Source organism: Podarcis melisellensis, assembly GCF_964234715.1.
Source record: "Podarcis melisellensis genome assembly, chromosome: 16".
NCBI lineage: Eukaryota > Metazoa > Chordata > Lepidosauria > Squamata > Lacertidae > Podarcis > Podarcis melisellensis.
Window position 1 is genome coordinate 9,391,216 of NC_138533.1, and position 23,832 is coordinate 9,415,047.

The 23,832-nt window shown below is 49.6% G+C and overlaps 1 protein-coding gene across 1 annotated transcript; it reads left to right on the top strand.

Moving 5' to 3' along the window:
- The first annotated feature begins 730 nt into the window (after window positions 1–730).
- LOC309358568 (mothers against decapentaplegic homolog 6-like) lies at window positions 731–16,591 on the top strand. The gene is made up of 4 exons (XM_081891855.1): window positions 731–857; window positions 5,316–5,695; window positions 7,956–8,048; window positions 14,030–16,591. Exons 2-4 carry the CDS (start codon window positions 5,320–5,322, stop codon window positions 14,563–14,565), a joined length of 1,005 nt encoding a protein of 334 aa, XP_081747981.1. The 5' UTR covers window positions 731–857; window positions 5,316–5,319; the 3' UTR covers window positions 14,566–16,591.
- Window positions 16,592–23,832: the final 7,241 nt, after the last annotated feature.

The following is a 23,832-nucleotide window of genomic DNA, read 5'->3' on the forward strand; positions in this document are numbered from 1 at the left end:
CTTGGGAGAAAAACAATGACAAACCTAGACAGCATCTTAAAAAGCAGAGACATCACCTTGCCGACAAAGGTCCGTATAGTTAAAGCTATGGTTTTCCCAGTAGTGATGTATGGAAGTGAGAGCTGGACCATAAAGAAGGCTGATCGCCAAAGAATTGATGCTTTTGAATTCTGGTGCTGGAGGAGACTCTTGAGAGTCCCATGGACTGCAAGAAGATCAAACCTCTCCATTCTTAAGGAAATCAGCCCTGAGTGCTCACTGGAAGGACAGATCCTGAAGCTGAGACTCCCATACTTTGGCCACCTCATGAGAAGAGAAGACTCCCTGGAAAATACCCTGATGTTGGGAAAGATGGAGGGCACAAGGAGAAGGGGACGACAGAGGACGAGATGGTTGGACAGTGTTCTCGAAGCTGCGAACATGAGTTTGACCAAACTGCGGGAGGCAGTGGAAGACAGGAGTGCCTGGCGTGCTCTGGTCCAGGGGGTCACGAAGAGTCGGACACGACTAAACAACAACAACTTTTCCCCACCCCCTGACATCCCTGGCACCGAGAAAACCTTCAGGTCAACCCTGGCAGCTGCCTGCTGCCATTGGCATGACTTGCCCTGGCAGAGATCCCTCCAGACCAAGGTTTTTTCCCCCAAGCTCTCCCCCCACCCCCACCCCACGGACGCCCCGTTTCCTCCCCCTGCTTGCTGCCTCCCACGCAGAGCGAGAGAGGCTGGACGGAGGAAGCCTGGGGAGGGAACAGCCCGCAAGAAAAGAGCTTGCCAGGAAGTCTGTGGGTTGAGCCGTCCTGGTCTCCTGGCGGGGTCTGCACCCACTGGTGTGTCCAGCCGCTCTTTGCCTTCACAGTGAGTGTGTTCCGCCCTATCTCGCTTTCGGACAGGCGTCTCTAACTCGCCGGGCAGTTAGGGAACCTGCTTGCTGCTGCTGGGTACCGGGGGGGGGGCGGGTGCATTAACATGTTAGATGCCCGTCGCGCGTGCACTGTCGCTTGCGCGGGGCGCACGGGTGATAATTTGCTAAGCAGGGCCGGATTTAGGTTTGATGAGGCCCTGAGCTACTGAAGGTAATGGGGTCCTTTATATGTCCAGCTGTCCTTTGTCAACAACAAATTGTCGCTGTTTTTTTTTCCTGTGTTGAATATATGCTACCTGGTAATTTATGGACCTAATAGGTATCTAAAGCCTTTGGCACATAAGAAAATATGTATTTCTTTCAAAGTAAATGTTGAACTGAAACACAGTTAAGAAGAAGTCTATTAATAGTGAAATACCATTAAGAAGAAGTATGTTAATAGTGAAATAATTATTAAGCTCTAACTTAAAATTATTTTTTATTCATCACAAACTTAATAATGCAAACACTTTGACTGGCATTTGGCAATCACAAAAGTTCCTTTCGAAACACAGTTTGCAAAGGCTCATAATCTAGTCTCTAGAAACTTGCTATAACATGAAATAATAATTGTAGGTTTTGTTTTATTTGTTTCTATCTTATATTTTGGAAATGTACATCCAGGTGTTTTTTCCTTTAATTTTTTGGGGGGCCCCCAAGAGAGGGGGCCCCTAAGCTATAGCTTGTTTAGCTTATAGGTAAATCCGGCACTGGTGGTAATGTGCTGACAAGGGCAGAGGTTGGTGTGGGAAATAGCCCCCCCCCCCCCGCTGACCAGAGATTTAAAGCTCTGTGATGCCTCTATAAACAGCCATGGCTTCTTCCCCCAAAGAATCCTGGGAGCTGTAGTTTGTTAAGGGTGCTGAGAGTTGATAGGAGACCCCCTGTTCCTCTCCTGGAGCTACAATTCCCAGAATTCCCTGGGAAGAGGGATTGTTAGTTAATCCAATGTGGAAATTGTAGCTGGTGGGTGCTGGGAACGAGGGTTCTCCTCTCAGCACTCTTAACAGTCATGGCTTCTCTAAAATAATATTGGGAGCTGTAGCGTGTGGAAGGTGCTGGGGGTTTTTAGGAGACCCCCATCCCAAGCAGTCCCCTCCGAGAACCACAATTCCCAGAGCGTTTTAGCAGTCAATCCCTCTTCATTGGAGCCTCTGGGAACTGTAGTTCTCTGTGAGGGAAACAGGAGTCTCCTAACAACTCTCAGCACCCTTAACAAACTACAGTTCCCAGAATTCTTTGGGGGAAGCTGTGGCTGTTTAAAGCAGTATTATCACAGCGCTTTAAATGTAGGTTGTGAATGTGGCCCCTGGTTGGGTCAGTGTGGTTGGTTTCCCTGCCCCCACCCCGTTTTTATATTTAATTTTTATTTATTCTCCATTTAACGTTATACATTCACACCATCATTATCCACAATACCACCCTGGCTCTTTAGAGCCTATCAACGGCTCATGGCTTTCGAAATTAACCTTTATATCATTGCAATTTACTGTATACGTTTTCCCATTCCAATTAGACTTATGACAGAACGTCTCAGAATTTAAAGAAATATAGAAAGATAGAAAATTTCTCAGTGCAAGTCATCAGACAGCCCTGCTAGTGATGTTAATTGCTTACAGTAATCTTTGAAATATTGCATAAATTGACTCCAATCCTTTTGAAATACCCGGTACTTGATTGTGTTGGTTTCAGATTTTTCCTGTTGGCTTTGCCGGTTCTGCAAAGTCCATCATCTTCATCTGCTGCTCTTCCTTCATTGGTACTGGGGTTTCTTTTCCATTTTTGGGCTTAAAGAATTCTTGCTGCGGTTGTCACATACATAGGGTTTATTTTCCATTTGTGTGCCTCTGTTTGCACAAGTCCGTGTGGGTTAGAATGTGGCTGTAACAGTGGCGTAGCATGGGGGGTCAGGGGGGCCGGCCGCACCGGGCGCAACATCTGGGGGGGGAGCTCGCACTCACAGCTCTCTGCCCCTACCTGGCTCACTCACTCTCTCTCACTGCAGTGCTGGCTGTGCGAATCCGATCCGAGCCGCCGGGTCGTGTGCGGTGCGGAGAGAGAGAGCGAGGGACTATCTGGGGGAGGGACAGTGCAGCGGCCCCCCAGCGCAGCGCTGAGCGCAGGAGAGAACCTCACCAGACCAGACCAGGCAGCAGCAAGAAGAAGCTGGCAGTGGCGGCAGGTTAGGGGTTAGGGGGCGCAAATTACTTGCCTTGCCCCGGGTGCTGACAACCCACGCTAGGCCACTGGGCTGTAATGCATAATGGATACTAGTTGCTTTGTGCTGTTGTGCCGCTGGCTGGCTGCTGTTTGCAGGGAATCAGGCTCTGGGATTTTCAGCCAGCTGCCTAGCTGTCTCCAACAGATGTGAAGGAACCGTTTGAGCATTTGAGAGTCAGAGGAAGTCTCAGAAATTATCTAGTCCACTTCGCTGCTTGATACCATTGCGGCTTCTCTGACAGATGACTCTCCAGCCTCTAGAGAAGGAGATCTCTTTCATCTCTCAAGGGGCAGACTTTTCGCCTGTTTGTGAATAGTTAAAAATTTCTGCCTTCTACTGAGTCAGACCACTGGCCCATGTAGCTCAATACTGGCAACACTGGCTGGCAGCAGCTCTTTTGGGCCTGGGAACTTCTGCACACACAGCAAATGTTCTGTCACTGAGTAATAATAACAACAACAACAATAATAATTTTTATATGCCACCCATCTGACCGGGTTGCCCCAGCTACTCTGGGTGGCTTCTAACAGAATACAGTGGTACCTCAGGTTACATACACTTTAGGTTACAGACTCCGCTAGCCCAGAAATAGTGCTCCAGGTTAAGAACTTTGCTACAGGGTGAGAACAGAAATCATGCTCTGGCGGCGCAGTGGCAGCAAGAGGCCCCATTAGCTAAAGTGGTGCTTCAGGTTAAGAACAGTTTCAGGTTAAGAACAGACCTCTGGAACGAATTAAGTACTTAACCCGAGGTACCACTGTATGCAGAAACACAACAGACCATCACACATTAAAAGCTTCCCTATACAGTGGTACCTTGGTTCTCAAACTTAATCTGTTCTGGAAGTCCATTCCAAAACCATAAAATGAAAGCAATAATCAATATAAAAAGGTAAAGGGACCCCTGACCATTAGGTCCAGTCGTGGCCGACGCTGGGGTTGCAGCGCTCATCTCGCTCTATAGGCCGAGGGAGCCGGCGTACAGCTTCTGGGTCATGTGGCCAGCAGGACTAAGCCGCTTCTGGCAAACCAGAGCAGCGCACGGAAACACCATTTACCTTCCCGCCGGAGCGGTACCTATTTATCTACTTGCACTTTGACGTGCTTTTGAACTGCTAGGTTGGCAGGAGCTGGGACTGAGCAACGGGAGCTCACCCCATCTTGGGGATTTGAACCGCCCACCTTCTGATCGGCAAGTCCTAGGCTCTGTGGTTTAACCCACGGCGCCACCCATGTCCCCAATAATCAATGTACTGTACTATAATATAAATAAGACAGTATTGTAGATGATAGTCATTGTTTGGATGGGGGGCTTTTATCCATTTCTGCAGTCACATAGTCAATCAATCAGTAGCTGAACTGGGTTCCACACAGTCACAAAAACAAATTAACCGAAAAAGCCTCAAAAACAAAAACACAAAATAAATAGCAAAAACAAAAGCGCCAAACGTAATCCGTTCCAGAAGTCCGTTTTGACTTCTGAACTGTTTGAAAACCAAGACACAGCTTCTGATTGGTGCAGGCGCCCCAGAAACATAGGCTGCCAACTGTGTTGGATGTTCAGCTTCTGAAAAACGTTCGAAAACCAGAACACTTACTTCCGGGTTTTCGGCGTTTGGGAACCAAGGCGTTTGAGAAGCAAGGTACCACTGTATACGGCAGGCTTCCTCAACCTCGGCCCTCCAGATGTTTTGATACTACAATTCCCATCATCCCTGACCACTGGTCCTGCTAGCTAGGAATCATGGGAGTTGTAGGCCAAAAACATCTGGAGGGCCGAGGTTGAGGAAGCTTGCCGTATACAGAAACACAACAGACCATCACACATTAAAAACTTCTCTATATAGCACTGCCTTCAGATGTTTTCAGAAGGTTGTGCAATTATTTGTCTGTTTGACATCTGATTGGCGTTCACAGGGTGGGCACCACTACCGAGGAGGCCCTCCCTCTGGTCCCGCCCCTGCAAAAAAAACCTCAGCAAAGATCATGCTGCTTTGCCTGGTTGCTAAGCAACACCTCCTCCACCACTTGGTCAGGTGACTGCCACACTCACAGAATTAACCCTTAAATTACAAACTGAATGATCCTTGCACTTCCAACAGGCTACTTTACAGGGATGCGATTGAGGAGATGCTTTGAACGCGCGCGCAAAAAATTAATAATGGAGGTTTTGTCGTTATGTCTCCATAAAGCCTCATGTTCCGGTCTCGGCGAGCCAGCTTGGCACAACGGCTTTGGAGGCACCGCTGCGTCACGCCCGGCCCCGACGACAGCCACGGGGCGTTGAAGCCGGCGGCTCTGGCCCTCTTCAAGAAGCTCAAGGAGAAGGAGCTGGAGCTGCTGCTGTGGGCAGTGGAGAGCAGGGGGGCGGGCGAGTCGGGCTGCGTCTGGGTGGAGTCGCGAGGCTCCAAGCCGGGCCTCCCCGCCTCGCTCCTCCTGTGCCGGCTCTTCCGCTGGCCCGACCTGCGCCACCCGCACGAACTCAAGCGCCTCAGCTTCTGCAAAAGCACCGGCGGAGAGGGCGGCGTCCACTGTTGCAACCCACATCATCTCAGCCGGCTCGCCATCCCTGGTGAGGAACGCAGGCGGTGTTTTGGAGCCTTTGATCCTCCAGGTGTTGTTGTTTAGTCATTTAGTCGTGTCCGACTCTTCATGACCCCCTGGACCAGAGCACGCCAGGCACTCGTGTCTTCCACTGCCTCCCGCAGTTTGGTCAAACTCATGCTGGTAGCTTCGAGAACACTGTCCCACCATCTCATCCTCTGTTGTCCCCTTCTCCTTGTGCCCTCCATCTTTCCCAACATCAGGGTCTTTTCCAGGGAGTCTTCTCTTCTCATGAGGTGGCCAAAGTATTGGAGCCTCAGCTTCAGGATCTGTCCTTCCAGTGAGCACTCAGGGCTGATTTCCTTCAGAATGGAGAGGTTTGATCTTCTTGCAGTCCATGGGACTCTCAAGAGTCTCCTCCAGCACCAGAATTCCAAAGCATCCATTCTTCGGTGACCAGCCTTCTTTATGGTCCAGCTCTCACTTCCAGGTGTTGGCGGACTACAATTCCCATCAGCCCTTGTAAGCTTGGCCTATGGCCAGGGATGATGGGTGTTGTGGTTGGGCAAAAGCCAAAGGGCCACAGGTTTTCCCCAGCTCTCTCGTAGACACACGTCCCAACCAATCAGGGATCACAGACCAAATTCACATGCAGAGGTGGAAAGCAGGGAGGGGGAGCCTGGACCAGAACGCCCATCATCCTTGGCTATCGGGCATACTGGCTGGAGCTGATAGGAGTTGGGAGAGCCCAGAAAGTTCATGAGGGCCTCAGGCTCCCCGTTCTATTTTCCCCAGGGGGCGAACCTGCTCTGCGTGGACCTCCAATGAACTGAGCGCTAGGAGATTCAGGGTAGATAGAACAAAGTGCTCCTTCACACAATGCGTAGTTAAACTATGGAACTCCCTTGGCTAAATTGACATACAAACTGCAAGAGAAGGACAACTGTGACTTTAAAGAAGAATGGGAACTCTTTACAAATAAACATACACAAATTTATTGATTGGTAAGGGGTCTCTATAGTATAGTGTAATTTAAATGGGGTTTCAGAGTTTTTAGGGTTTTTTGTTGTTTTATGTAGTTTTGTAGTAGTTTTAAAGTAGTTTTATGTAGTTTTGTAGTAGTTTTATGTAGTTTTAATGTAGTTTTATGTAGTTTTAATGTAGTTTTATGTAGTTTTTCAATTTCATTGTTCTGCATGGACAATGACAATAAAGATATCGTATATCGATAACATGGTAGACAGATAATGTAAGGATTTGTATACCGTAATTTTATAATATGCAGAGAATAATATGTGCTGAGAAATCAGAGAGAGGAGCTGAGGGAAGTCTCCGGAGGAGGGGAGGGAGGGTTTGAGGGGTGGGGTGGGGGAAAAGGGGAGAAAATAATGAATATGATATGTTTTGATATGCTATTATGTTGAAATTGTTAATAAAAACATTTAAAAAACCTACGGAACTCTCTCCCACCGGAGGCAGTGAGACACACACTGATTTGGATGGGTTTAAAAGAGGACTGGACAAATTAGAAGTGAAGCCTCTCTATGGCTAATACCCAGGACGTCTGTGTTCTCCTGCCACTGTCATTGCCTCTGAATAACAGTTGCTAGGAATCACAGGAGGGGAGAATTGCTGTTGCATTCAGGCCCTGCTAGCGAGTTTCCCATGATGCATCTGGTCAGCTACTGTGAGAACAGGATGCCAGACTAGATGGGCCATCAGCCAGAGCCAGCAGCCTGCTGCTGATATTGATATTATTATTATTATTATTATTATTATTATTATTATTATTATTATTATTATTATCTTCCAACGATCTCAAAGTGGTGTACATAGTTTCTCCTCCCCATTTTGTCCTCACAACAACCCTTTGAGGCTAAAAGATGGTGAATGGCCCCGGGTCCATAGCTGTCAACTTTTCCCTTTTCTTTCGAGGAATCCTATTTGGAATAAGGGAATTTCCCTTAAAAAAAATGAAATATTGACAGCCATTCCAGGGTCACAACCAGTGAGCTTCATGGCTGAGTGGGGATTTGAACCCTGCTCTTCCAGGTCCTCTAAACATTACACCACACTGGCTCTCAATATGTTCTTATGTTCTTCTGTATTCAACTCCCACCACCCCTGTCTGTTATTCAGTCTCGCTGGGACTTATAGGATGCTGGACTTACCTTATGGCAGCAAAACGCAGGCCTCACCCACCCGCTGCCCCCTAATCCTCAAGATATGAGCCAAAAGATTTAAAAGCGGCTCATGCCTTCCCTTATTATTATTGTTTTCTTTTCTAGAGACCCCCCTGCCCCCCTACGGCAAGATCTCTCCTTTCGCAACCCCTCTGAAGTGCGCCAACGCATTGAACAACAACCGCAGAATATGGCAAGGTGAGAAATCGGGAGCCTCAGTAAGGAGGTGTGAGAGAGGGTCTGATCCTGTGCACGGCTGAATCTGTGTCCAGGCTGTCAGCAAGGGAAGAAATTTCCCCAGCAGGGATTGGAACCAGCTTCTGATCTGGTTTGTGGGCTGAGACTCCCTGAAGGGATAGAACATCTGCTTTGCATCTGGTAGATTCCAGCTTCAATTCCAGGCATCTCTTCCGGGGGTGGCCGTTCCAGAACAGGGGAACAGGGAAGCAGAGCTCCCCCCCCCCCATCTGCTCTGCCCTGACAGGCCAGCCCCATACAGCCTCCCTGCACCCATCTCTTCCAATATGAAGAGGCCCGAAACCAGGACATAGTCTTCTATGTACTACTGTGCAAGTCTCATGACCCATGCAAGATTGCAGCCCTCCCAAAAGGGCTTTTTCTGGACACAGCGGCCCAAAGGTGCTTTTGGGGGGGAGCAAACTTGCGCAGCACCTCTAAACACGCGCTTTGGGCTGCTGTGCCCCCCAAAGTGCAGCCCCAAATAATGCGAGATCGCGGCAGCCATTTTGGCCGCCTCTCTGAATGTCCCGTTTTTGTCAAGGCAATCGGAGGGTATGTTCTCCTGTCTCCTTGGGGCATCAGGCTGCCTCAGAGGGAGAGTTACGAAGCAGAAGGTTTATTCCATCAGCTTTGCTGGAGGCCCAGCTCCACCAGGCACCACCTGCCCCTGAACTGTGCCCACGTTTGGTCGTTATAGGGCAACAGTTTTGAAATCAGTGCCTGAGTTTGGTTTTTCCTCTGCCCTCCCTGTCCCTCTTTCCTTGTGTGTTGTGGGTTTTTTTGTTTTTAAAGATTGCAAGCCTGCAGCTAGGGACTGTCTTGCTTTGACTGTAAGTAAGTCACTCCATCCTTTTTGGATGGGGACTGGGGTGCAAATACTCAAAATAAATATATTTAGGTCCTTGACTTTATGCCCCATCGGTGGGCTTCTGAGAGGCATGTGAGAGACTGAGCTAGACGGGACTTTGCTCTGATCTAGAAGTGCACTTCTTATTTTTGGCCGTGTGTGGACTGAAACCTGCCTCTCTCAGCACCACCCTGAATGTTGTTGTTTAGTTGTTTAGTCGTGTCTGACTCTTCGTGACGCCATGGACCAGAGCACGCCAGGCACTCCTGTCTTCCACTGCCTCCCACAGTTTGGTCAAACTCATGCTGGTAGCTTCGAGAACACTGTCCAACCATCTTGTCCTTTGTCGTCCCCTTCTCCTTGTGCCCTCCATCTTTCCCAACATCAGGGTCTTTTCCAGGGAGTCTTCTCTTCTCATGAGGTGGCCAAAGTATTGGAGACTCAGCTTCACAATCTGTCCTTCCAGTGAGCACTCAGGGCTGATTTCCTTCAGAATGGAGAGGTTTGATCCTCTTGCAGTCCATAGGACTCCCAAGAGTCTCCTCCAGCACCATAATTCAAAAGCACCAATTCTTTGGCGATCAGCCTTCTTTATGGTCCAGCTCTCACTTCCATACATCACTACTGGGAAAACCACCCTGAATAGTGGCCCCCAACCATGTTTGAAAACCCTCCTGCAGTTAGAGGTCCTGATCCCGAGCACGCCGATTATGCTGCCCTCTTACGAGGAGAATGAAAAGCAGGCAGGGAACGGCCCGGCCCAGAGGCCTTCCTGGATGCTTTGCAGAGCAGAAACTTTTCAAAAAGCGAGGGACGGACACCGACAGACGGCTGCCCCTGTTATTTCTGGTTCCCGGCGGCCTGGAGGAAGTTGCAGCCCGCAGAGACACAGACAATGTGCCCTGACGTACAATGCAGCCTGGGATCTGGCGCCTGGCCACGCCGCCACGTCTGAGCAAGCTCTCGGCGCCTGGGCTGGCTTTTCCTCTGTCCCAGCCAAAGATGTGGGACCCCAGCGAGAGACCGTGGGGCCTACGTGCCGCCTCTCAGCGCTCCCAGCCGGCCCCCGTGGGACTTCCCACTCCCATTGTCCCAGGGCGCCTTTGTCTGAGCAGAAACCCAGGAGTCTCCTTGACCAGGAGGAACAGTCCATTCCTTATTTGTTTAATTCTATCAGTCCCTAGTTAAAAAAACACACACACAACTTATTTTTTGCTTTTGGGGGCTGTGCCTTGCCGCAATGGGGCCAAAGGGCCATAACTCAGTGGTAGGATGTCTGCTATCGATGCAGAAGGTCACTAGCTCTACCTATTACTTTATCTTAGAATATTCTAGTCCTCAAGGATCTGGATAAATTATTGTTGTTGTTGTTGTTGTTGTTTAGTCGTGACCCCATGGACAGAGCACACCAGGCACCCCTGTCTTCCACTGCCTCCCACAGTTTGGGCAAACTCATGCTGGTAGTTTCGAGAACATTGTCCAACCATCTTGTCCTCTGTCATCCCCTTCTCCTTGTGCCCTCCATCTTTCCCAACATCAGGGTCTTTTCCAGGAAGTCTTCTCTTCTCATGAAGTGGCCAAAGTATTGGAGCCTCAGCTTCAGGATCTGTCCTTCCAGTGAGCACTCAGGGCTGATTTCCTTCAGAATGGAGAGGTTTGATCTTCTTGCAGTCCATGGGACTCTCAAGAGTCTCCTTCAGCACCGGATAAATAGCCGACTAAAATAGGAAGCTGCCTTACACATCGAGCTCAGTACCGTCTGCTAGGGTTTCCTGGACATAGCCAGGATTCGGCCATCATAAACAGCATCCGGGTGGAAATCTGGACGTAAGGCAACCCATCTTGGAAGTGTAGATTTTGGCAAATTCCTTAAAAATAGCTCAAAAACAACTCTTTTTTTTTTGAGGTGGGGGAGCTCAACCACTTTGGGCAAAACTAAAAAAAAAACCTCAACAACTTTGTGCCTGGATTTTCAATTTTATGGCAACCCTAGTCAACACCAGTGGTTCTCAACCTTTTTTTCTTTGGGCCACACTTTCAGAGTAAAAAATGCTCACGCCTCACCGGATTTTTTCATTGGTAAGAAATGCATTGGAAAACAAAAATATACAACTCCTAGCGGTGCTTGATTTTTTAACAAAGAACACAACTACATTATAATATGACCACGGGGCATGTGGAAAGTATGAAACAATACAGAACATGACTCATTCCCAGAATATAATATTGGTGGTCCTTGAATCTTCCCTTCCTATTTGCCATCCTCTCCTGCCACACACTTTGAGAATCACTGGTCTGCACGGACCAGCAATGACTTCTCCAAGAGTTTTGGGCAGGGGACATTCGCAGCCCTACCTGGAGATGTCAGGAATCGAACTCAGGACCTTACACTTGCAAACTGGATGTTCTACCGCTGAGCCAAACAGCCTTTTCCCCTTCAAAGACTCCTCCAGTAGAATACAATTCACTTTAAATCAGCATCATTATCTATACCTTTGCATCTGTACATATGCACCGGCGCATGAAAATCTCTGCCTCATTGTTGTTTTTTTGTGGCACACATATGCCCACCTTATCTTTGTGGTCTGATCCTGCAGGGCTCTCCTTTAAAGTTCTCAAATGAATTTTGGAATGCGGCGTTTTGCTGTTAACAAACAAAATCTCTCCATGTTTCCGCCTAGCTTTTTTTGAGGCTGTATGTGGGAATGGAATGGGATTTGGAAAGGAAAGAGCTTATTTCTCATCTCTTAACAGCAGCCCAGGGGCTCCATGGCTAATATCCTGGAAGACTTTTAATCTTAATCATCTGGATTGCTAGCATTTAAGGGTTTGGCAAATTGCCCTTCCTTAAAAAAGATTATCTCCTAAACCAAAAGTATCCAAAAGGCAGAGCTCGAATGACTCATTCATATGTTTAATCTTATTTCTTATGCAAATATGTTTATTTGTTTATTGCATTTATACACCAATTTTATCTTCCAAGAAGCTCAAAGTGGCCTCCAGGGTTCTGCTCCTCACAACGACCCTGTGAGGTAGGTTAGGTTAAGAGATGGTGAATGAACCAAGGTGAACTTCAGGGCTGAGTGGGGATTTGAACCCTGCACTCCCAGGTCCTAGTCCAGGGGTTAGCAAACTTTTTCCGCAGGGGGCCGGTCTACTGTCCCTCACACCTTGTAGAGGGCCGGACTTTTTTAAAAAAAAACACGAATTCCTATGCACACTGCGGAGAAAAGCAATGGCAAACCTAGACAGCATCTTAAAAAGCAGAGACATCACCTTGCCAACAAAGGTCCATATAGTTAAAGCCATGGTTTTCCCAGTAGTGATGTATGGAAGTGAAAGCTGGACCATAAAGAAGACTGATTGCCGAAGAATTGATGCTTTTGAATTATGGTGCTGGAGGAGACTCCTGAGAGTCCCATGGACTGCAAGAAGATCAAACCACTCTATTCTGAAGGAAATCAGCCCTGAGTGCTCACTGGAAGGACAGATTGTGAAGCTGAGGCTCCAATACTTTGGCCACCTCATGAGAAGAGAAGTGCCTGGCGTGCTCTGGTCCAGGGGGTCACGAAGAGGCGGACATGATTAAATGACTAAACAACAACAACAACATGCACACTGCGAGGGGGGCAAGTAGTCCTTATCTTCACAGGGGCTGCTGCCGCCGCCGCCACCACCACTGTGCTTTCTAGCCCACAGGAGCACCAGGGTGGCAGCAGGGGCGGGAGGAAGAGGCTGAGCGACAGCGGCTCTGTCAATCAAACACAGCGCCTGGTTTATCTCAGCACGGCGCAGGGACGTCTCTGCCAATCAAACGCTGCTGAGGTAAACCAGGCGCGGTGTTTGATTGGCACAGCCGCCGCCGCTTAGCCTCTTCCTCCCATCGCTATTGCCAGAAGTCTCGGCTTTGCGGCGCGGGCCAAATTTAGGACCCAGGTGGGCCTGATCCTGCCCAGGGACCGTAGTTTGCTGACCGCTGTCCTAGTCCAACACTCAAACCACTATGCCAATTGAGGCGCCTGCTCACTCACTCAGTGCCATCAGTCTATGCAGATGTTTAGCTTGTTTAAACCTTTGTTGGAACCTTGATTCTCAATAATGATGGAACTCACAGTTGGAGAGTACTTTAATTTTTTTTTATAAATCTTCATTATTCGTGTGAGTTAACACTTTGTGATACCTTTTCAGCTGCACTTTATCTTTGTACTTTCGTCCTTCCAGGCTGCGGCACTTTATAATCTAAATTTATGAGTCACAGAATCATAAATAAATACAGTAATAATAATAAACCTTTATTGTCACTACACCACCTGTGTGCAGTGAAATTAAACGAGCCACCCTCCCCCCATACACTCAGTCTTGTTCGCGCTCTGTGTGCTTGTCAGAAGTCAATTACACCACTATTTTTATTATTATTATTATTATTATTATTATTATTATTATTATTATTATTATTTTAGAGAGTGGGAAGGGACCCTGAGGGATATCTAGCTCACCCCCTGCAATGTAGGAATATCCTTGGGCTGCCATTCGTCCAGAATTTCCCGGACGTAGCCAGGATTTGGCCCTCATAAACGGTATCTGGGCGGAAATTGCTTAAATGTTTGGGAAAATCTGGACGTATGGCAACCCATGTCAGAAATGTAGATTTTGGCGATCTTCTTCTTTGGAGATTTCGCAAAAAAAATTATGTCCAAGATTCTTCTTCTTCTTTGGAGATTTTGCAAAAACTTTTATGTCCAAGTTTTCATTTTTTAAAAATACGGCAACGCAAATTGAATATGCAACTGGGGTATCTGCACTAAGTTCTTCTTCTGTTATCTTTGCGCTTTTCATTAGTTAACTGATAATTTTTTTAAAAGTTCTTGGAGGACTTTAATATGGAGGAATTATAATATGCAGCTTATTTAGATACACTACTAAGGACCCACGGAGGGGAGTCCTAAGATTTGGAAGAACCTTGTTTGATTTCGAAATTTCAACGTGTTAAATGTGAGATTTGCTTTGTGAAAACCAATAAAAATATTTAATAATAAAAATAAAAGGTTCTGAAGGGAATGCCTTTCTCTCTCCCCCCCCCACCCCTCCACAGACACCAGCCTCTCCCAGCGCTCCCTCAGAGATGGCCACTGGTGCAAACTGGCTTACTGGGAATACCGCCTTCGAGTGGGAAGGCTCTTCCCCGTCCACGACGACCATGTCAACATCTTCGCCGACCTTCCAACCGGCAACGGCTTCTGCCTGGGCCAGCTGGGCTCCAGAAACCGTAGCCAAGCTGTCCAGCGAGCCCGGGCCAAGATCGGGCAAGGCCTGCTCCTGAGCCGCGAAGGCAGCGGCGTCTGGGCTTACAACCGCAGCGACCACCCCGTCTTTGTCTGTTCCCCAACCCTGGGTCCTCCCGGCGGCTCCGGGCCGGCTGTTTACAAGCTCCTTCCCGGCTACTCCCTCAAGGTGTTTGACTACGACCGCGCCGGCAACCTGGCCTGCTGGCAGGGCCACCACGACGGGCCCTACGATGCCCACAGCGTCCGCATCAGCTTCGGCAAAGGCTGGGGCCAGTGCTACTCTCGGCGGTTTATCACCTCTTGCCCATGTTGGCTGGAAGTTCTGCTGAGTATACCTAGATGAAGAGGGGGACAAGGAGCCAGGAAAGGGGGCTGGTTTTGCGGGTGGGGGGGAGAACCCCCTCTCTGAGCCCTGGGGGAGTGCGGGAAAGATCTACATATTATTTCCCAGCTTCCTCGCGCGGGGAGAGAGAGGATTCTGCGAGAGTCGGGTGGCCTTTGTAAGTTATCTGTTTCCTTATAAATATACGGGTTGAGAAGGTAGTGTCATATATATATATAAGTCGAGAAGGTAGCCTGAGGGCGAGCAAGTTAGAGGTAGTCACAAGGCAGAATTGGAGCAGGGCCCAACAAACTCAGGTTCACAGCAGAAAGATTTCTTTTTTCTTTTTTGTAGTTCACAAACCAGTACAACCAGTTCAGCAGCTTCCTCCCTGGGAATTTTAGCACTTCTGCTAGTGCGGCTGCAGTTTTAAAGTTTCAGCATCCATCTCCCTTACGGGGAAAAAAACTATAGTTCTCAGGGAGGGTTTTTTTTGGTTTTTTAAAGTGAAACTGGTTTCAAACTGGATTTGTCGTGTAAACGCAGCTGTTGCTTTGGGGATGGAGGGCAGCCACTCAAAGCGGTCTGCTGGGGCGGAAATGACACCATTCAGGTTTGTAAAAGCTTCACCCCGTGAAGCTGAACAGCAGTAAGTGCAGGTTGGAGAAGCAAAGGTGTGTTTTTTGCTGTCCATTTACAGCACCCACTGTAGGGAACGTTCCGCTGGCTTAGACGGCCTTAGAAAACGGGACTGGAGAGATTCCTGGAGGAGGATTGGCCCATCGACATCTCTTAAATGTGGTGGGTAAATGGAACCTCCAGTTCCAGACGCAGTCTACCTCTGAGTATTATGTGCTGGGGATCGGTAGCAAGGGAAACAACCCACAGCTTCCCACCTCGCTTGTAGGACACGGGTAGCCGATTTATACCAAATCAATCCATTGGGCCATCTAGCCTGGTAGTATCTACACTGACCGGCAGCATCTCTCGGGGGTTTCTGGCAGGATTCTCCTGCGGCCCTACCTGGAGATAACCAGGAGCAAACCTGGGACCTATCTGAGTGCAAAACAGATGCTCTACCACGGAACTAAGGTCTTTTATGTAACAAAACCAAACCCTAAGATTCCAGTCCTCATGATTCTGAATAAACTGGTGTATTACTGAGGACCAATGGGAGCTGCCTAAAAGTGAGTCCAGCCCTTGACCCGTCTAGCTCAATATTATCAGTATACCAATGGCAGCACTCCAGGGTTTCAGACAGGCGGTCATTTGCAACCCATTTCAAAATGTCAGAATTTGAACCCGGGACCTTTTGCATGCAGGGGAGATTCCCTACCCGTTGTAAACCTCTGGTGGGCTCCCTTTTGAGGACAGGATGCCAGGCTGAGATAAAACCCTTTGTTCTGATGTATCAAGAGTTGTTGTGGAAAGAAGCGGGGAGGACAGCAAGTCGGAAAGCAAAAAAATAGCGAAGGAAATCTTGCTCATGTCCCGACCCTTTTTGATCTCTTAAGTAAGAGCCCAGCTTCGGCTGAGATATTTCTTTATTTTTGCCTCCTTTTCTCTTTTGCTATTAGTGCGAGACATTTATTTCTAGTGCGCTGCATAGAACACATAACTTGATATTTGCGCGGGGGGGGGGGGGAAACCAGGTGTGACCCCCCATCTCTGTTTGAGCAGAGAGAGAGAGGCTTCAGAGGGAATCCTGGAATGAGAAAGAAGGAGGAAGGGGTGTTTGTGAGGATGGGAAATTGGGTCTCGAGGAGAGGGTGTAAGGAGAGAAGATAGATGAATAGATGGGAGGTTTGCTGGGGCAGAAGAAGGGACTGGGAATGGATGGTGGTTGTGAGAGCTGGAGGAAGTTGTACTATAACAAAAGTAGGAGCCTGACAATACCTTTCGTAGGTGTTACGGGCCGAGCAATTTTATACCCAGTTTATTTATTTCATTGTCATTGCATAAAAATTTTATACCACTCGATTGTAAAAGGAAACCAGCAACCCTCGGAAGAGGTTTACAACAAGAATAAAGCAAATAACATGGTCAATGCAGACTGTTTCAGAATCATAGAGTTGGGGGGGGGGTCCAAGTCCATGCAATGCAGCTGTTCCATGCAGGAATCGAACCTGCAACTTTGGCATCATCAGCACCATGCTCTCAGCCACGGAGCTATCTACCAAGAGCAGCTCTTTACAACTTTCAAAGGAATAACTAAAACCAACGATAAATGGAAAATCAGATTAAAAGGTAAAGGTAAAGGGAACCCTGACCATTAGGTCCAGTCGTGGCTGACTCTGGGGTTGCGGCGCTCATCTCGCTTTACTGGCCGAGGGAGCCGGCGTACAGCTTCCGGGTCATGTGGCCAGCATGACTAAGCCGCTTCTGGCAAACCAGAGCAGCGCACGCAAACGCCGTTTACCTTCCCGCCGGAGCGGTACCTATTTATCTACTTGCACTTTGACGTGCTTTCGAACTGCTAGGTTGGCAGGAGCAGGGACCAAGCAACGGGAGCTCACCCCGTTGCGGGGATTCGAACCACCGACCTTCTGATCGGCAAGTCCTAGGCTCTGTGGTTTAACCCACAGCGCCACCCGTGTCCCATGAAACCAGATTAATCTAGGCGGGCTTTCCTAACCACAGGTTTTTAGCAGGCGCCAGAAAGAGTGCAGCAAAGGTGCAATCGGTGTCAATCGGCAGGGAGTTCCAAAGTGCCAGTGAATCCTCACTATAGAAGTTTTGATTTCTTAGCAGTGCAGAACGAGTGTTCTATAGGGACATCGGAACGTGCCTAATACTGAGCAAGGTCATGGGGTTCATCTAGCTCAGTATTGTCAACACAGACGGGCAGAAGCCTCTCCAAGCTCTATCTGGAGATGTCTCTGCTTGCAAGATTCTAGTCCTCATCATTCAAAATGTACAGCTAGTTTAAAGAAGATCATAGGAAGCTGACTTATACCAAGTCAGACCATTCGGTCCATCTAGCTCCATAGTGTCTACACTGACACTACACCATTCGGTCCATCTAGCTCCATAGTGTCTACACTGACTGGCAGGGGTTCTCCCAGGCTCCAGGCATGATTTCTGGAGATGTTGGGGATCAAACCTGGGACATTCTGCATGTGAGGCAGAAGCTCTGCCACTGAGCTACAGAGCTTCAACTGGAACCCTGAATGAGAGGGTGCACCTCCACAGGCACATACCTCCACATGTGGTGGAAGTGTCCCAAAATCCAACTATTCTGGACAACAGCCATACAATAAATATGTAAAATAACTAAGCAAGTATTAGACATCACCCCAGAATTGGCCCTACTAAACATCTTCCAAGACAACGATGCCCATTTACACCACAAAGAACTCATAACCCACCTACTTTCAGCAGCCAGAAACACCATAACCAGACACTGGCGAGACCTGTCAGGAGTAAGTATGGATCAATGGTACTAAATAGTATGGGAAACAGCCCTACTAGAAAAATTAACTAATAAACTGAAACTGACACGGGGACAAACAGAAAAAGACGCCTTTACCCCGGTATGGCTCCCCTTTATCACATACACAGCCCAACAGGACAATGACAATAATCCACCAACAGCGTACAAATCAATATGGCTAACCTGATCCAAAACACCCACGCACTCCACTCACACAAGAAAACAAAGATCACCACAGCCAACCACAAACAAACAACCACACCCTAGGCCAACCCCAACCTCTCTCACCACCAAAGGATCACAAGTGAACAGCACAAGCAATGCTGACACCAAACTCTACATACATTAAGCAAAATAGAAACATCGCCACCCGACCCCACCACCCCATCTCCCCCCCTCCCCCCCAATGTCTCAACAAAAAACAACAACTGGAACCCTGAATTTGACCAATTACATACAGGTGCAAATTAGGAAGTCAGGTGGGCAGACATAAGGTTAAGTGACCCTGAGTACATTATCTGCCCAGGAGCTCGTGGTCATTACTACCAAGTTGACCACACCTTTCCGGCTTTTGGAGGGTCCATTTGTCAAGACACCCCCCCCCTCTGGAGCCACTTACCCCACCAAGCTGGAAGGCAGGGTATACATTTCCCAGGCAACATATGCTTGTGACAAGAGTACTTCTGAGCGCGTGCAGAGCGGCACAAAGGAAGGAAGGAAGAACGCCGCTTTGGCAGCGATTGTAGAGAGATGTGCTTGAAAGGGCTTCTCTGAGCATGTGCAAAATGAATTCTCCTCCTGCTGGAATGCCGCAAATGCATTCGGATCCAGTCCCTCTGGAAACGGGAAGGAAGAAAGTCAACAAGGCTGCATGCCAAGGGAGAGGGAGGTGGGCTTCTGAGTCCCCCACATCTTCCCAGGGAACCTCTCTCCCATTCTTTGAAATCCGTGTACTCAAAGTGGCATCTCTGTGACTGCCAGCAGGGGGCAGTGTGTCCCCAGCTGCATCAAACGTTTCCTAAATATTTTTCAGGGCCCATGTACTGTATAGGAACACAGGAAGCTGCCTTATCCGGAGTTGTTGTATTCATATAGCTCAGTATTGTCTACACAGACTGGCAGCAGCTCTCCAGAAATTGGACCTGGGACCTTTCACACACAGAGCAGATCCACTGAGCTATAGACCTTCCCGCAAAAGGATGGTTGCCGCTCCCTCTTTGGTGGCCTGGCTCCTATGCCCATCCAGTTGCCAGGCAGGTAGGAGCCTGGCTTTGATCCAGAGGAGATGCAATGGGCCATCTGCTTGCCAGAGTAAAGGTAAAGGGACCCCTGACTATTAGGGTCCAGTCGCAGCCGTCTCTGGGGTTGCGGCGCTCATCTCACTTTATTGGCCGAGGGAGCCGGCGTACAGCTTCCGGGTCATGTGGCCGGCATGACTAAGCCGCTTCTGGCGAACCAGAGCAGCGCACGGAAACGCCGTTTACCTTCCCGCCGGAGCAGTACCTATTTATCTACTTGCACTTTGACGTGCTTTCAAACTGCTCGGTTGGCAGGAGCAGGGACCGAGCAACTGGAGCTCACCCCGTCGCGGGGATTCGAACCACCGACCTTCTGATCGGCAAGTCCTAGGCTCTGTGGTTTAACCCGCAGCGCCACCCATAGGTTAGCTTAAAACACACACACATGGATGGGGAACCCGCACCGGCACCCTCAAGTGTTGTTGGACTCCAAATCCCATCATCGCCAACCACTGACCAATGCTGATGGGAGTTGTAGTCCAGCGCCATCTGGAGGGCCAAAGCTTCCCCATCCCTGCTTTTAACAATACAGCTCGGTACATCCCATACATTTAAAGCTCACGAAGAATCCTGGGAACTGTAGTTTGTTGATGGTGCTGGGAATTTTAGCACTGTGAAGGGTGAACTACAGTTCCCGCGACAACTTTATTTTGGGAGGGGAGGGTGGCGCACAGGTTTCCTAAGCCCTGGTTTATCGCTTTGCAATAAAATAGCACTTAAAAAAACAAACAATGCTCAGGCATGAGTGCAAGCGAAGAGTTAAAATCAGAGCAAAATCGAGGTGCATTTCAGCAGCTCCCAAGCAGGGCCTGAAGGCAACAGCCCTCTCCTGGCAATTGTTCCTCAATGTCTGGTATTTGAAGATAGACTGCCCCTGGCGATGGAGGCTCCATCGTGGCTCATGGCTTTATGGAAGTGACCTCCCTTGGGCTCAATCCTGGGCAGTTTGTATGGAGATGACAAGACCACCAGCCCCTGCTCTCAGGGGTCCACTTTTGTAGGGTTTACTCCTTAGCCTTTTATTCCCCCGAACTGTAGACAAATACTAAGTGCAGCCTTCCTAAGGCAACTTCCTATTAAAGCCAGATCTTTAATATGGGCGCATGAGGACTAGAAGGGACGCAGGTGGCGCTGTGGGTTAAGCCACAGAGCCTAGGACTTGCTGATCAGAAGGTCGGCGGTTCGAATCCCCGCGACGGGGTGAGCTCCTGTTGCTCGGTCCCTGCTCCTGCCAAACGTCAAAGTGCAAGTAGATAAATAGGTACCGCTCCGGCGGGAAGGTAAATGGCGTTTCTGTGCACTGCTCTGGTTCGCCAGAAGCGGCTTAGTCATGCTGGCCACATGACCCGGAAGCTGTACGCCGGCTCCCTCGGCCAATAAAGCGAGATGAGCGTCGCAACCCCAGAGTTGGTCACAACTGGACCTAATGGTCAGGGGTCCCTTTACCTTTTATGAGGACTAGAAGCTTACTTCCGCTTTAGGGGAAGGGCCAGAGATCTGCGATGGGAGCAGCTGCCCTTCCTTACAGCTCTCGTGTGAAGCTTAAAGGCCAGATCCCGTAGCCAGGCGGCCCCCAGAAGCTTGCCCAGAGGGGAATGTGGCCCTTGGGGGTTGAAACAGATTCCCCTCCCTGATCTGAAGAGCAACCCATTCCCCACCTGGGAAACCACGAAGCCCGGAATCTAAAATTACCCGCCTGTGTGGCTGTGGCTGTGATATGAGCCATTCTGTGGCCTTTCATGTTCCTAGACGGCTGTGCACGACGGGGGAAGTGACGGCTTCCTCCCTGACGCGTCCCAACATCCCCCCCACCCACTTTGCCCACCCACAACCCACAGCGTGATTCTCGAGTCTTCAGAGAAACCGAAAGATTTAAAGGAAAACAGAAGGTGGGGGTGGAGTAGGAGGAGAACGAGCCAGAATAAACTTCTTTGTGTTGTCATCTGACTGCTGGAGGGGGGCCCAGGGCAGAGGCTGGGATCCCCAGACATCTGGTAGCCGAGGGGAGATGGGAAAGACCAGGCATAGACAAACTCCAGCCCTCCAGATAAATTTGGGACTACAATTCCCATCATCCCTGACCACTGGTCCTGTTAGCTAGGGATGATGGGAGTTGTAGTCCCAAACATCTGGAGGGCTGGAGTTTGCCTATGCCTGAGAAAGACTCATAGAACTGCAGAGGGTCATCTAATCCAACCCCTTGCAATGACGGAATCTCGAACCCACAACCCTGAAATTAAAGAGTCTCGTGCTCCACTGACTGAGCTATCCCTTTATGTTTTCTTCCCATGGCAGGAGTCTACCCACCACCCGCTGCCAGAGGTAGCCAGCTCTACTGTCCCTGTTTGGGCCCCTGTTAAGTGTGGCCCTGAGAGATACAAGCATAATACTGAATCAAGCCAGTGACCTATCTAGTTAGTCTAGCATCCTGTTCTCACAGTGGCCGGCCACATGCCTGCGGCAAGCCCACAAGCAGGCCCTGAGTGCCACAATATTGTCTACACCAGTGTTTCCCAACCAGTGTTCCGCGGCACACTAGTGTGCCGCGAGACGTTGCCTGGTGTGCCGCGGGAAAAATTAAAAAATTCGAAAGATATCCGGAGAGGCGGCCTTCAGGCGAGTTTTAATTTTAATTTTCCTTCTCCCACTTAATGCCCCACGCTCGCCCGAGCAGCTTGCAGTCCTCGGTAACCACGGCGACCCGAGGCAGGGGAGGGAACAGGGAAGTAGAGGGCGGCGGCGAGCCGCGATGACGTCATTGGGCCGCGCCGCCTCGCCCTGGCACGGTGTGAGAGCCCCGGCTAGTGGCGCGAGCTTCGGAATAAGTGGGATCCACGTGCGCGAGACCGAGATCGCGGGTAAGGAGCTCAGCCCTGGGCAGGAGGAAGCGGAGCCGCGCGTGCGGGCCACATCCCCACAGAGGGCGAGCCTCCCCCGGTCCACCACTCCGGGCAGGTCCACTCGCATGAGGGGGCGGCGATGGCGACAGCCGGCAGCTTGCCTGCAATGCCATCCCTCGAGCAGGCGAGGAGCCCGGAGGCTACCAGATGCGAGTCCTCTTTCCCACCCTGCTCGGGAGTCCAGAGCACTTGGTCGCATTCAGGATCTAGAGTGGGGAAGCGGGGCTTGTGTCTGGGCTGGACACATTGGGCTGCCTGTGCCGCTCGACCTGCGGGGAGAAATCAGGGTGGGAGTCACGACCGTGAGGCAGGGCTGCCAAGTGTGGCAGAAGAGGACACGGCCGTCGCACCTGTCCTTAGGTAGGAGCTTCTTCCGTGTCGACCTGCTGCCCTAAAGTCTTGGCTTTTTTCTTGGCTTTTTGGCGGTTGGCACAGAAGGAAGGCAAGGGGGAGGGGGAAAAATTGAAACTTACACTTTCGTGCGTCCCTCCCGGCGTGACGCTGCGCCCTGACGTCACGGGGCTGTAATGGTGGTGTGCCTCGAGATTTTTTTCATGAAACAAGTGTGCCTTTGCCCAAAAAAGGTTGGGAAACACTGGTCTACACTGACTGGCAGCATCTCTCCAGCACGTTCAAGCAGCGGTCTCTCCCAATCTTACCCGTAAGGTAAAGGTAAAGGGACCCCTGACCATTAGGTCCAGTCGTGGCTGGCTCTGGGATCACGGCGCTCATCTCGCTTTATTGGCCGAAGGAGCCGGCGTACAGCTTCCGGGTCGTGTGGCCAGCATGATTAAGCCGCTTCTGGTGAACCAGAGCAGCGCACGGAAACGCTGTTTACCTTCCCGCCGGAGCGGTACCTATTTATCTACTTGCACTTTGAAGTGCTTTCAAACTGCTAGGTTGGCAGGAGCAGGGACCGAGCAACGGGAGCTCACCCCGTCGCGGGGATTCGAATCGCCAACCTTCTGATCGACAAGTCCTAGGCTCTGTGGTTTAACCCACAGCGCCACCTGCGTCCTGTACAGGAGAGCAAATCCTGAAGCCATTTTGACTTGAAAACATTTCCTTGACAGAGGGGAAAATATGGGAGAAACTTTCCCTAGCAGTTCTTTCACTTCCAAGTACTACAAATCCTGTCTTAAGGGCGTGTTTCTGTAGGCCTGTGACCTGGATTCAAGAACTAAAGTTATTTACCATCATAAAAAAACGGCCTAGACTGGCCAGCTAATGCCTTTATCAGGTATCTTGGCAGACAGGAGAGAAGCCACACTCTCAAATTTCTGTTGTAAACCGCCTTTTTCTGTGATGTGCGGGTGGTCTTCAGCTAAGGGCAATTTCTAAAGTCTTTAAAAGTCCTCGTACACCTTTGTTCTGAGCCTCTCGCCTCCTTGCAAGGAGCAGAGGGGGCTCTGTTACAACAGGGAAATAAAGATTTCCCTTGAGTTTACTGGATCCTGCCTCCATCCATTCTTCTCTGACCGACAACAGACTTAGGGGACTGACAAGTCCCTTGATGGAGAGATAAGGCTGTCAAAGCCAACCCCAATTTTTTCTATAACGCCACCAAAAATCTGAACCAGTGGAGGAAGAGGTGAATGTATAAAAAGCACAGAGGCTCCCACTCTATCTCCCCCTTGCAGGATCTGTTCCTCTCCGA

Coding starts and splice junctions, on each gene's coding strand:
- LOC309358568 (XM_081891855.1), top strand. CDS start 5,320: ATGTTCCGGTCTCGGCGAGCCAGCTTGGCACAACGGCTTTGGAGGCAC. Junction 5,696..7,955: donor CAGCCGGCTCGCCATCCCTG/GTGAGGAACGCA, acceptor TTTCTTTTCTAG/AGACCCCCCTGCCCCCCTAC. Junction 8,049..14,029: donor CAACCGCAGAATATGGCAAG/GTGAGAAATCGG, acceptor ACCCCTCCACAG/ACACCAGCCTCTCCCAGCGC.